This window comes from Podospora pseudoanserina, chromosome 3, assembly GCF_035222485.1.
Source record: "Podospora pseudoanserina strain CBS 124.78 chromosome 3, whole genome shotgun sequence".
Lineage (NCBI taxonomy): Eukaryota > Fungi > Ascomycota > Sordariomycetes > Sordariales > Podosporaceae > Podospora > Podospora pseudoanserina.
This window is the reverse complement of record NC_085922.1, coordinates 1302418-1315610: the sequence shown is the minus strand read 5'-3', so window position 1 is coordinate 1315610 and position 13193 is coordinate 1302418. Positions and strand designations below refer to the sequence as shown.

At 53.4% G+C, this 13193-nt stretch overlaps 2 protein-coding genes across 2 annotated transcripts; both read right to left on the bottom strand.

Annotated features, from left to right (window-relative positions):
* Positions 1-21: 21 nt before the first annotated feature.
* Positions 22-2607, bottom strand: QC764_303720 (uncharacterized protein). Its single transcript, XM_062945490.1, has 3 exons — positions 1739-2607; positions 1326-1673; positions 22-1265 (listed from the first exon to the last, which is right to left on the bottom strand). The coding sequence occupies exons 1-3, from the start codon at positions 2181-2183 to the stop codon at positions 298-300; spliced, it is 1761 nt and encodes a 586-aa protein (XP_062801474.1). The 5' UTR covers positions 2184-2607; the 3' UTR covers positions 22-297.
* A 1388-nt stretch (positions 2608-3995) lies between these two features.
* Positions 3996-6503, bottom strand: MSB2 (multicopy suppressor of a budding defect; the record flags this gene model as incomplete). Its single annotated transcript, XM_062945489.1, has 1 exon — positions 3996-6503. The coding sequence occupies one exon, from the start codon at positions 6501-6503 to the stop codon at positions 3996-3998; it is 2508 nt and encodes an 835-aa protein (XP_062801473.1).
* Positions 6504-13193: the final 6690 nt, after the last annotated feature.

Here is a 13193-nt window from a genome sequence, read left to right as displayed (position 1 = left end):
TAAAAGGTGGTTGAGATGATGTGTGAGAAAGGTGAAGGTGCTAGATTATAATATCCTATGCAACCCTTGCTATTTTCCATCCATGAGCATCCAAACAGAAGAAAGTTTCCATCCAAATCGCCCTGCCAAATGGTTGCCCTTTGGTGCATGCCCTTTGAACTGTGCTATAAATGCTTCCGAACCCAATTTCCATCCAAGCCATACCCAGAAACCCATCATTAAAAAGATGGAATTTTGCAACCAAATCTTCCAAACGAACCTCCCCTCCCCCCTCCCAAAAAAAAACAACCAAAAAAATCAAAGCATATACCTAAACCCCCTCTCCGCTTCCCCTCCTCCCCTTTCCTGGTCACCTCCTCCCCCCCTATCCATCAACATAACCCCCTCCTCCCCACCCCTCTCCCCCTGCTCCCTCTCCCACTTTTGGTTCTCCCTCCGCATGTACACCCTCAACCCCATCGCCAAAACCACCACCATCCCCATCGCCGCTGCACAAACCCCCATCCCAAAGGTGTAGTACGGCCCGTCGCGGTCGGGATACAACCTCGTAGCTGCCAACGGGCCAAGCTGTCCAACTACTTGCATGAGCGCGAACCCCACGCTCTTTGCTTTGGGGTCGCCGTGTTGGTTGTTGACGTTCCATGCTATCGTCAGGACGATGACGTTGAAGAAGCCCACTGCTGCTGGGAAGACTGCACAGTACCGAACCCAGCTGCCGGGGGGGAGGGAGAAGGATTGGGAGAGGGATAGGAGGAGGTACCCGGCACAGGAGAAACAAGCGTGGAAGACGAGGAAGGGGCCGCGGGTGCGATAGAGGTCTGATAGGTATGCTGTTATCAGGACTGCGAGGAATGATAAGAGGTAGGGAGGTGCGGAGAGGGCTTGGGAGGAGAGGGGGGTGTGGCCCATTGAGGTTAGGATCGTTGGTAAAAAGGCTGGGAGGGAGGAGTAGGCTAGGTTTGTGAGGAGGATTATCAGGGAGGTTGTCCATGCTATCGGGTCGCGCAGGGCGGTTAGGCTGGAGGAGGTGGAAGGGGGGGATGGGGAAGGGAGGCGGAAACGGGCGATTTTCTTCTGGCGGGGGGTGAGGAAGGGGGCGGTGGAGGGGGTGGAGGGGAGGAGGGAGTAGGCGAGCGGGGCGATGAGGATGCAGGGGAGGCCTTCGAGGAGGAAGAGTAGGCGCCAGGGGGCGAGGGGGATGAGGGAGGAGAGGGAGGTGATCGCGAAGGCGAGGGTGGAGGAGAAGGAGGTTGCTAGGGGGGCGGCTTGGTAGAGTTAGTGTCGCAGACCAACTTGGGGTGAAGATGGGGGGCTTAGTGGCTTACCAGAGATGAAAATCGCCGTTCTCAAAGCCAGTTCCTCCCTCTTGAAGAAAAAACTCAAATAAAACGGCACCCCGGTGAAGCCCGCCTCCCCGATCCCGAGCAAGAACCTCAAGACGATGAGCACAGGGTAGCTCGTCGCTATCCCCTGCAGGCAAGCCACCACTCCCCACGAGGCTACCAACACCGAGACGTAGATATGCGCCGGTATTAGTCTCCAAAGAATAGCCATCCACTCAAACAGGAGATACGCAAGATAAAACGACGAGAGGGCATGGGAATAAAACTGCGGGTTTGGCGGGTTAGACTGGAGGTCGTTGTCCATGTTGGCTATTCTTGCGTTGCCGATGTCTGACCTCTTGTCAGTTATCATGTGTGTTGTGGACACCAAAGAAAAAAAAACGGGGGAAACATACTCGACCGATCTAGAAACGCAAGCATGTACAACACCGCCATGAGAACCACCACCTTCTTGTCAAATTTTCTTACTACAGCCCTCTCCTCCTCGGCAGTGAAGCTGAGTTCCTTTCTTGGGTTGGGTTTCCTCTTTACTGTCATGGGTGATTGCTCCTCACCGTCGTCAACATCCTGTCTTCGACTCCGGTTGTATTTCCCCCTACCCCTTTCGAAGGGGTCATCTTCGTCACACTCCTCCTCCCCCCCGCCCTTCTCAAGCGAGTCTGATGATGAAGACTCCCAAGAGGCGGTGCTCGTGCTGGGAGGTGTGATGATCATTTTTCTCTTGTTTTCATCACCGGTTGTGGCTGACATTGAAGAATTGGAAGAGGTGATGGCCCCATTGTTGTTGGTTGGTTGTTCTTTGTTGCCGCTGTCGAAGGTGTAGTTGCTGAACATGGTCATTCATTCACCTATCCCGCCCAGGTATGGTGAGAGCTGTCAGGGAAACGCGCCGGTGGAGCCTCGCTGGGGGGTGTAAGTGGTCGTCTGCTGTCGCGCTCTCTCAATCCTCACCAGCACGTCTATACCAGCTCTTTGCAAAAGGTCGAGGATTGAGTGACGATGAACTGATCGATGAGAACGAGGTAACAAGACGTAATTCAGGCTTCCCCATGGGATCAAAAGGTGATCGTCCCTGCGGCGCACGCATCCTGTCCGCATCGGGACCAGCAGCTCAACCCAGCCAATTAAACTGCTTATCCACCCCTCATTTTACACACCACTGTTCTGGATCATTGCTCCTCCTTTTCAGCCTGCTTGCCTGCTCTCTGCCTCAGCATCTCAGTTTCATCTTCAGCTGGCTGCTTGTAGCACCTCAATTCTCCAGCTTCCAGACTCAAACATGAACGTTGAGCTGACAACAGGCATTAGCTCCCCGTAGCACGAACCGTCGCCCAGTCACCGTTTCCATCTGAACATTCCCTTTTACCACTCATCTCATCTCATGTCAACAGTCACATTTGTCAATTGAAGCAAGCCCAGCAGTTATTCAACCTCAAAATTCTCATCCAGATTTCTAACAACAACACCCCCCTTGTCTGCCTATATACATACAAAGCTCAGTTGTTCAAGTCTCCAAAAGACAACAACGTCTCCACCAACCTATCGGGCGAACCTGCGTTCCCCTTTTCACTGGCTGTAGATAGCATCCTCGTCTCTCAACTCAAGCAGAATAAAAATGCCGTGTCAAAACCCTCCCGTCACCCAATCCACCACCACCGCTTTTTCACCCCCCCTCCCATCCGCATCCCGTCTCCTCCCATCAAAAAAGGTATTAATACTAATCAAAACAACCCCCCCCAACAAAACAGATCCAACCACAAAAGGCGGGTCAGACTGCCCTTTCCTACTTTTGCAGGAAAACAGTGGCGAGGCGAAAAAAAAGTTCTCAAAATATCAAACTTCCAAAACCATCTTCTCTTCCCCAAATCCAGTCTTTATACACAAAGAGACAAACAAACAGAAAAAAAAGTTAAATACGACCCCGGTAAGATAGATAGCGAGGGGGTTCCAATTTTTGTTTTTCGCCCGCCAAATCCCGTCCCATATTCTCCACAAAAGAAGAGCGTGTATAAAACAAGAAGGTAGTAAATAAGTTTGTGTAAGGTAAATAACAAAAAAAGTTGTGACAGGTTTAATAAAATAAATTGGTTGGTTGGTTTGTAACGTTGCGGTTGTTGATTGAGGTTTGATTGTGGGTTGACGAACAAGGACGAGAATCTTTTCGCGCGTGAGATAGGAATGCCCATCTGTTCCGTCTGTTCTATACAAGAGTTGGTATCCCGGTTCGAAGCCTTTCCGTGATAAAAGATGTTGATAGACAAAAAAAGACTCGATTAAACAACAACAACAACAACAACAACAACAACAACAACAACAACAACAACAACACGCGCTAAAAACCGCCCGGGGGGTATCGAAGCTGATAGAAAAATTGACAAAGAAAAAAAAAACATCCGGGATTCTCGCTCTTCAGCTCAACACTCAAACGTCAAAAGATAAGATTCGTCGTCATCGTCGTAGTCGCTTGAGGGAGCGAAGGTGGGTGGATTCGTTTGTTGCTTAGGAACAATAATAGTAACAGTAATTTGTATCGGCATCGCAAAAGCAACAACAACAACACACGCACCCAGTGGCGGTGCGGTGCGGTGATAGGCTCTTAACATGGCGGTCAGGTCAGGTCGTGAGAAAAAAAAAAAGGTTGTTCGTTCTCTCTCAGTTCCACCCAAGCGAGTTCTCAGCCGCGACAGGAGCAGAGATGAAACGTCCCGAGTTGCCCGCGCCGCTCCGCCCGCTACCGTGGCTATCCCGACCACCCGGCTGCCCCGTCGACCCGGACCCCGAGCCTCCCGCAACCACAGCACCATACCCGGTAAAGTCCCTGCTCAAGAGAGCCCCACCCATGAGCGCAGGGCTGCCGCCGCGGGGCGACTCCCGCATGTCGGATGGGTTGCTGATGGAGCTGGCGCGGCGGTGAAGCTGCTTCTTGCGCTTGTACCGACGGGCAATGACAAACATGACAACACCGTACGCGGCCGCCACAGCGACGGCACCGCCGGCAATAGCGGCGGTGGTTCCGCGCTGGGATCCTGTCGGGTTGTTGGTGTCGCCGCCCGTGCCGAAGGGGTCGCCACCGCTGCCGCCGCCGCCTGGGACGCCACCGCCGGGGACACCACCGATCCCCTCACCTTCGTAGACGGAGCCGTACTCGATGGGGATGGCTGGGTTGATCTGCATGGTGAGGTTGTAGACGAGGATGTCGGGGTTTCTGTACAGCGGAGCGTTGGGGGACTTGATGTCAGCAGACAAGGCATCGATCATGGACCTCGGGTACGTGACAATAGCGCAGGCGGTGATGTAGCCCAGCGAGCTCTGGGTGTCCAAAGGCACCAGTCTCTTAACCTGGACCTTTGACATGTCAAACTGTCCAGCCTCGGCCAGCGCTTTGGGGAGATACTTGAAGATCTGCGCCGCAGCCTTGTTCTCACTGACCAGGAAGGGGTAGTTGTATCCCTCACGGAAGCCAATCTGGATCAAGTCGGTGTCTTGCGGCACCACATCGTTCCCATTTTCGGGCTGAATAGCCTTGGGGAAGGTGGTGGGGATGCCGCTAGCAGTCGTGGGAATGGCGCCTGATGCAGTCGTCGAGGGGGTCGGGGCTACAATAATGGTAGTGGGAAGCCATGGTGCCGACTGGGTGGTGCTTCCAATGACGCCGATGCTGGTAACACGCTCGCTAGTCGATGGAACCGTGGTAGGGCCGGGTGTTGCAGGTTCGCTAGCAGGCTCGCTGGTAATGGGGATCGAGGTGATGTTGCTGGCGCCCGGGGTGGAGACGATTCCAGTTGGCACAGAGGTGGTATCAATCACAGTTGTTGGCTCGGTGACAGGCTCCGAAGAGCCACCTGTTGGCTCCGTGATCGAGCTTGTGGTGTTGCCGAATCCCGGGGTGCTGATAGAGCCCGGGTCGTCAGTTGGGATAGTCGTGGGCGCAGTAGTGGTATCTGACGGCGGTGGATCAGTGATGGGCGGTTCCGTAGTCGTGCTGTTGTCTGTCACGGGGTCCGGGGTGATAACTGGACCATCGGTGGTGGTGACAGAGGAAGGTCCATCCGTCACCGGATCCGTGACGGAAGTAGTAGGATCATCTGTTACTGGGTCGGTAGGGCCGGGATCGAGACCAGTCGTCGTGGTGGGGGGTTCCGGCAAAGTGCTGTTGGTAGTGATGATCGGTAGGTCGACATCGGTGCTGATCGGAGGCTCAGGTAAGGTGCTGGTCGTGATTGGTGGCTCCGGCAAGGTGCTGTTGGTGGTGATAATCGGAAGCTCGGGGTCGGTGCTGGTAGTAACGGGTGGCTCGGGCTCGGTGGTAGTGATTGGAGGCTCTGGTTCGGTGCTGCTGGTGGTCACTGGAGGCTCAGGCTCGGTGCTGGTGGTGACCGGGGGCTCAGGTTCAGTGCTGGTGGTGACCGGGGGCTCAGGTTCAGTGCTGGTGGTGACTGGAGGCTCGGGTTCAGTGCTGCTGGTTGTCACCGGGCGTTCGGGCTCAGAGCTGGTTGTGACCGGAGGCTCCGGTTCGTCAGTAGACGACGCGGTGGGCTCGGGATCGACGCTGCTGCTGCTGCTGCTGAAGGGAGCGGTCGGCCCAACGCTGGGAGTAGGAGTCGGCGTAGGGGTCTCCTCGGGCTCCTCGCTGGCGGTCTCCGTCTCTTCGGGGTCAGTCTGCGAGCTTGTCGCGGACGCAGTCGGAGTCACTGTAGGTTCCTCCTCAGTCGGCGTAGAGGTGGTGGTCTCCTCATCCACCGGAGTTGACGACGCAACTGTGGCCGAATCCGTCGCAGACTCAGTCACAGATTCCGACGAAGACTCTGACGCGCTAACAGAGGTGGACGTGCTGCTGGTGACAATACCACTGGGCACAATGACGATAGGCTCCTCCTCCTCCTCCTCCTCTTCATCATCGAGGGGATCTGGGGTCGAAGTCGATGTCGGTGTGATGGTGACAGTGGCGACAGGAACCGAAGTAATCACAACTGTTGTCCTCACGCTCTCCGTCAGAGCGGTTGACCCGCTCAGCTCGGGGTCAAGCGTGCTGGATGATGTCGAATTCCCAAACTGCCTCTTCACGTGTCGCGGGAAGTAGATCCTGGGCTTTGTCGCGACTTCGGCAGCTGCCGACGAGGCCGCCACCAAGGCCGCCACCAAAACCGATGCTGTCCTCATTCTCCCTCTGTTTTCCAATGCGTGTGTTTCGCGTCTTCGAAGCTGGTTAGATTGAATTGAATCGAATGAGCCTTGAGGCCGACGCCAAAAGTGTGCAAGTGTGAGTTGGTGTATGTGGTTGTGTGTCTGCCAATTCCCAAACAATGCATTGTCAGCGCCACCCCGGGCCGGTCCCGTACTCGTGTTTTGTGAGGCAACACTCACTTTGTCAGGATGGAATAATGAATGTACTTGACAACAAAGTATCAACGAGTGTGTGTATATGTCTGTGTGTATGTGTGTGTTCTGAACGTGATGACATTTGGTTAGCAAACCTGGTTTCCCGCTCCCTGATGACTTCAGTTGCATAAACAGATCCTCACGATCGACCCTGCAGACGGTAGAGACTGCTGTTGTCTTTTTTTCCGTGCTCGTGGTCGCAGCACTGGTCGGCCGGCTTCTTGTACGCCCCTAAACCCCTTATGCAGCCCTCACTCGCTCACTCACTCACTCACTCACAATTTGCTGCAACTCGGTCGTCGAGTGCGATAAAAAGAGTGTCTTGACGAGATATCGTCCAATTGGGTGGTTCTTTGAATTTTTGCTGGTTTTTCTTGATGCTTCACCTTCGTGGTCTCGAGTAATCGCGTCCACGGGTCATGTCAGAAGGGGCATCTGGAGGGTCGCCGGTGGGATGGGTCTTCTTCGGGGGACAAGTCGACGAGTCGCCCGGAGTTGTCTGGTGGCAACGACGTCGTCTTGGACTTGTTGGTGAAGAGAATCGCCGGGTTGGAGATGTCGACTGGCAGGAAGGGGGGAGAGAAGGAGAAGGGAAGGGGTAAGAAGAAGGAACGAACGAACGAACGAAAGGCGCAGGATAGCCCCAAAGGAAGCGGAAGAAACAACAAGGGCACAAGGGGCTGGGAAAGGGAAGGGGGGGAAAGCAGACCTCTGGGGCGGAGTGCTGGAGTGCTGTGCTGCAAGCAAGGGTGCAGGTGAGGGTAGCAGTGGGAATATTACACGAACCAGGGCTCCCAGCTTGGCTTGGGGGGCCGTTAGGCTAGAGGGTATCTGTGGACCCCAATGTCTATGCAAAGTGACTTTGAGATTAAACGCTTGAAACGGAGGGGCCCCTCTCGGCGACACCACGAGTTCAAAAAATTAAAAACCAGACCGTGCCCCAGGGGAGGAGGAGGAGGAGCGAACGGTGGACACTTTGCTTTAATCTCTCACTCTCACACCCAGCTCATCTTCTGCTACAACTTAACAGACTACCTTCCTAGATATCGTGATATCTTGAGAAAATAGTGCGGGGTTCTGCGAGACGGGAACGCTGGAGACGCGCGTTGAACCTGCGCTGCCCGCCCGCCCGGTGGTGGATGGAATGGAGCCACCACAGACAGCCATGGAATATCATTGGGAATGGACTGCAAGAAGGGTGGAAAAGGCTTCGGGTGCCTGGGGAGAAAAGAGGAGAAGCTGTCCAAGATTAACGGACTCCGCCGTTTACTAAAGGGGCAAGCGGCCAGTTATTGGCCCACGGTCGCACGGTGGTGCATGGTCCGGACCTAAAATTGGGGAGACAGTTTCAGGTACCAGATACTTCCCTTCTCCACGTGCTGAGTAGCCTCCAGCAGCACATCTACAAGTAGCCTTGACCTGGCAGCTCTAGCTTCAATTAAGGACTGGGCCCACTACAGCACAAGCGGGCTCTCCTTATTGGACCATTATTCAATACTGTTTCAAAGCTTGCATTTGCGCGCTGTTGTTGTGTGTGTGGGTGGGCAATTCATCATCCAAAAGCCCGTCTGTTTCTCCGTTCCAATTCTTCAACAACCTTCCAGGTCTTTGTCGATGATCATCTCTCCTCTTCAACACGTGGTGACTTTGATCTGATCTGGTCTGGTCTGATCTGATCTGATCCGATCTGCTCTGATTCTCGACCCGTCACAAAGGCCATCCGCCGCCGCCTGTCAACTGTCACAGCCGTTGAAGGAAGTGTTGATCCATCAATCAAATTCAGGCGGACTTGTTGGTGTCACGGCCGGGCACTATAAGTGCTAGCAATCAACACGAGGTATCAGGTGGCAGCAGTCATCAGTCGTATTTTATGGTCCGTTCACAAACTCGGTCGAGTTTGTGCAAAAGAGAACCACCGCTCACGTACACCATGATCTGTCTGGTGTATCACCGACGGCATCTTTCCACTGCTGAAAAACTCTCTCTCATCGGCGAGTTTTCCGTGTTCCCCTCCCGGCAGAAGAACGGCAGGGTGCCAATACAGCGACGATCTTTTTGCCTTGCCTCCCTGGAGAGGTCGTACTATACCTACTTCGATGGACTCGGTGTATATCACACCTGCAACTTGACAACCTTGATCTCGAAACTGTAGCCGAATTGATGAATGCCCCCAGTTGATTAACCGCCACTATATTATCATGCACCCACCCATCCAGCAAAAAGTTTGCCTCTCCATATGTGCTATCACATCCCGCATTGCCCTACATAAACTCCCCTCCCCCACCCATCCCTCTCTCGCACATATATTGAAACGGGAGACGGGCTAGAACCCGCCCTTTCGGGACGGCAGAATATGATTGATGGCGCGTCCCAGCAGTGAGCTCGTCTTCATTCCTCGGGCGTGAGCTCGCCGCGTTCCGCCTCCGCGCTTTCTAGAAGCTGACTGCCAACTTGTGGCCGCCCGCTGTGCCATGACAAGACAGTAGGGTTAAAAAACGGTGAGAATTTGGATGAGTTGATCAACGACGGCACAGAACGATAGTAGGGCCATCCATCGTTCCCACATGGTTTAAATATCGATAGTTTCCATCGCGCTCCTCAAGCCTGGCCATTTCCGGAAGGAAGCTCTCTTCAACGAACGATGATGTCTTACCCTCAAACAGCTCCACGTTTCCCTTCCATACCAGATCGCGTGGCTGTGAATTGTCGGAATGGAAAAGTACGCAATACCTATCCTGTCGAGAAGAAGGGATGGTGGTGGTGGTGGAGTAGGTATTACCTCAGCAGATCAAAGCAGGTACAGTAGATCAGCAGTGGCCCAGGATTTTGGATGTCGTGATCTCTCGTGATGTTGTTGATCAGAGAGAGAGAGAGAGAGAGAAAGAGCAACGAAGCCACAAGAGTTTAAAGTTATAAAAAGCAGTTCTTGGATGCAGGGTCTCTCTCTTCCCCCGCGTGATGGTCATGTTCCATGCTTGCACTGCCTTGGAGATGCGGGGGTGACACCTTCAGGTACGATACACTAACCGCGGCATCCATCACTTCAGAATGAAATAGATGAGATCGTATCTGATGTATGTGTGTGAATTGCGTGCGTAAACTTACTCGTATTGTCAGAGGAAGATAGACAAGCAAATCAAACATTTCCCCTCTCTCTGATACGAACAAGCTGAGCAAACTGCGCAACTTGAAAAGCTTTCTTGATGGGCTGAAATTGGACCTACCTACCTTACCATGCCCGCCTCGGTCTCGGAGGGAGGGAGAGAGATCTTCGTGATACCTCACACCGTTCGCTCCAGCCCCATACCCGGTTCCGATCTGTCCCGTTCTTGTTGCTGAGTTTACTCGTGCGCCATGTGTGCCTGATCCTTCCGAGGCGCCTTTGCACAGGTTCACCATAAACGGACCATACTGAGTGAAAGAATGGCACCATAACGGACCGGATCGTGTACTTTGCACCGTTCCACGCCTCAGGTCTCCTCAGCTCTCAGGCTCTTTCCTGTTGAAGGATACCCAACAACGCGGAAAAGAGACAAGTCAACGTTCTGTGCCGCAAGTTGAACATCCTCGCCGCACGCCGCGCCAAAAGTCGGCTGTGAGCCTCTTCCGCCACAGCACGGGGGGCAGGTGAAGAGGTGAGGAACGAACCAACAACCGATTGCTTTAGCGTGGGTCTGTTAAGCGGCCATGTCAAATCAGGTCGGTGGTTTGGTCTCGGTCTCGTGGCTCCCTTGTCTTGTCTTGCCAGTCGCGATTTCTGCGGCTACAAATCCTGTTGGTTGTTAACTGGATTGTTGGCCCAATTTTCTTCTTGTCAAGTCGTGATTGGATAACCTACCGTCCTTGCAGAGAAGTTATGAAGAAAAAAAAACCCGGTGAGAGAGCCAAAGGCTGGTGAGCTGCCGGGACGAAACTAAAGAACGCGCAGCTTCCAATCCTGGATATTTACAGTCTTCGCCATCTGGCTGAATGGCAGCCAACACCACCACCAACACGTCTCTCCATTGGGTAATCACTTGTCAATCACCGTTGGCTAAGTCTAATCTCTAAGCGCGCAACGCAGCCCAAACCTTGGATCTGGGAATTGGCGCGAGCACCTACCTAGGGAGGTAAGCAGCCCTACAACACAACGTTGACGGGTGAGATACATAATTCGCCGAAATTGCGGTGCCATTGTTTTTTTGGATTTTTTTTTTGACAGCTGGGTAGGTGAGATTGATAGCTTGAATCCTTTGGTTGAATCGGGTTATATGGGCGGTAAGCCCGAGATGAGAGCGTTGCATTTGTCAACAACAACTTCTCTTCTGGTTGAAGGTAGGTGTGGGGATTATGCATATGGTTTACCTTATTTGGGTTTGATTACCTACTCCGACCAGAGTTATCTTGTTGTTGTTTTTCACACCTTGACTGGACATGTTGTTGGATTGGGAGCTGCTGGTGATGGTGGCCCCTATGTTAGGTCGAGTGAGAGATCTTCCACTCAGATTGGCGGCGTGTAGGTTGGTAGGTGAAAAAAAAAAAAAAAGAAGAAAAAAAGAAGAAAAGCGGATATCACCCTGTCAAGATCGGATAACGGATAGATAGGACCCATCCCATCGACAATGACCTGCGACCTGATCTTCTCCCAGTAAAAAGGTAGACATGGATCGGAGTCTCATCCGTGATCCGTCAGGCTGCCACTCAGAAAGCCAGTTGAGCCTCCCCGAGCGGCGCCCGTTGCTGCTCAGTCTCGTCTACGTCCCAGTTTCTTTTCTTAATCGCTCGAGAAACCCGAACATTGAGGCGAGCTGTTTCATCTCCTTCGTTCAACTTCCCCAGCAGTCTGTTGGGCTCGCTTCAACCACCTACCTACCTGCTCCACATTGATGGCGAGAGGCGCGGTCGTGATCTTGTAATGGCCCAAACAAGACGACCTGCGGCGCTGTGAGGCGGTGAGAACCGAGGACAGTTGGACATCAGGGGTACGACCAGCCGGTGAGTTGGCTCTTTGATCTTCAAAGATGGGCTGCAATGTGCAATTTCTAGATGAGTAGTGGAAGCCCTCCCTCTTCTCGTTGCCGACCAGTCATAACTAACCTTAACTATTAGCAAAAAAACCCCACGGACTGTTGTCTGTCGACCTGCCCACTCACCTGCATTGTCTCACAAGTGTGAACTGATCCATCATTCGTCAATCAACCTTGACCGATCGGCAGCGAACGTGAGAAATGTGTCTCGCGCCCGAATCCTAGGAAACCCCCAGTTCTTTTCGGCCGGTCTAGACTTTCTCGGGATGCCATTGCGGCATCGGCTTGTGGGAGAGAAAGACTGATGGAAAAGAAAAATATCTGTCACGGAGCAAGTTACCATGTGCGCAGCCGCATCAGGTGTTGAATGCGTGTTTCATATCTCTTTCCAGATGTGTGTGTGTGCGTGTGTGTGTTGATATATCGTCGAGTGTGTTACGACAGGTCTGCAACGTTCCGTCGGTGGTTTGACTGCCTTATCTTCCCACCTGGCGAGGCTATCCTTATTTCCCAGTTCCTCAAGTGGTAGTAATTGTTCGGTGGTGGGTCATGTCAAGTTGTTGGGTCCTGCAGAAGACTCCATCTCCCATCACATCTTCGAACGAGTTGGCGATGGAGAATGGGCCGGCGCCGAAAGGCATCGGGCAGCCTTGGGGTGCATTCGTTGTCACAAGTGTGACGGGATATGCGATGATGATCAGGCCAAACCTGCGCCTGTCCGTGTCTCCGACAGGGAAAAACTGGATGAAAAAGAAGCCTCCTGGGGCGAGCAGCCGGAGGTTGAATTCGCGCCCCCCTCCCCCCCCTTCTCCTCCCGGTACATCTATCGCCGTAATACGGACAGATCCCATCTCGAGGTTGTTTACCCACTTGTACAAGATCAAAGCGGCAGAATCTCTCACACAAGGTTCAAGGTTGTGGTCACACGCCGTACTCCACCACTCTAGGGACACCACGTGTTTCCCAGTCCCTTTAGAGCCGGATCTCGATCTTGTCACGAGGAGGACCAAGGGCCTTCGGGCCAATGGAAACCGAGAGAAATGCCCGGGGGAGCTGCCACCAACCGAATTTTGCTCCATCCCGTACGGTTGGAGGCATTGTGTCCAGCAGATCCTTAGATCGATAGATTGGGGCCACGGAAGAGACCAAGATTCCCATCACGGCATGGGGCCGTCGTCAACAAGGTGAGCTCGGCAGCAAGAGCACCTTTGCTGCAAGTGGTTCGGCTGAAGGGTCGTTCATAAAGCTACCTATCCGTTTGTGGACATCGGCCGGAAGGGTGAGATAGAATGGCATGTCTGGAAGGGCGAGAAAAGCAGGATGCAGGGTGCCATGGTGAGCCCAAAGGATGTTCGCCCCCCTCTGAACCATGGTCGACATCGTGCGCTGCTGCGTTCGTACTCATCAGCCGGCGGCAGTCACGTCCAATCTATCTGGCATAACACTCGCTGTTTGGCTGCCAATG

Bases quoted from the DNA above. Each gene is read 5' to 3' on its own strand.
- QC764_303720 (XM_062945490.1), bottom strand. From the start codon at position 2,183: ATGACCATGTTCAGCAACTACACCTTCGACAGCGGCAACAAAGAACAA. The intron at 1,674-1,738 runs GTATGTTTCCCC...ACAAGAGGTCAG, and splicing joins TGCGTTTCTAGATCGGTCGA to ACATCGGCAACGCAAGAATA. The intron at 1,266-1,325 runs GTAAGCCACTAA...AACTCTACCAAG, and splicing joins AACGGCGATTTTCATCTCTG to CCGCCCCCCTAGCAACCTCC.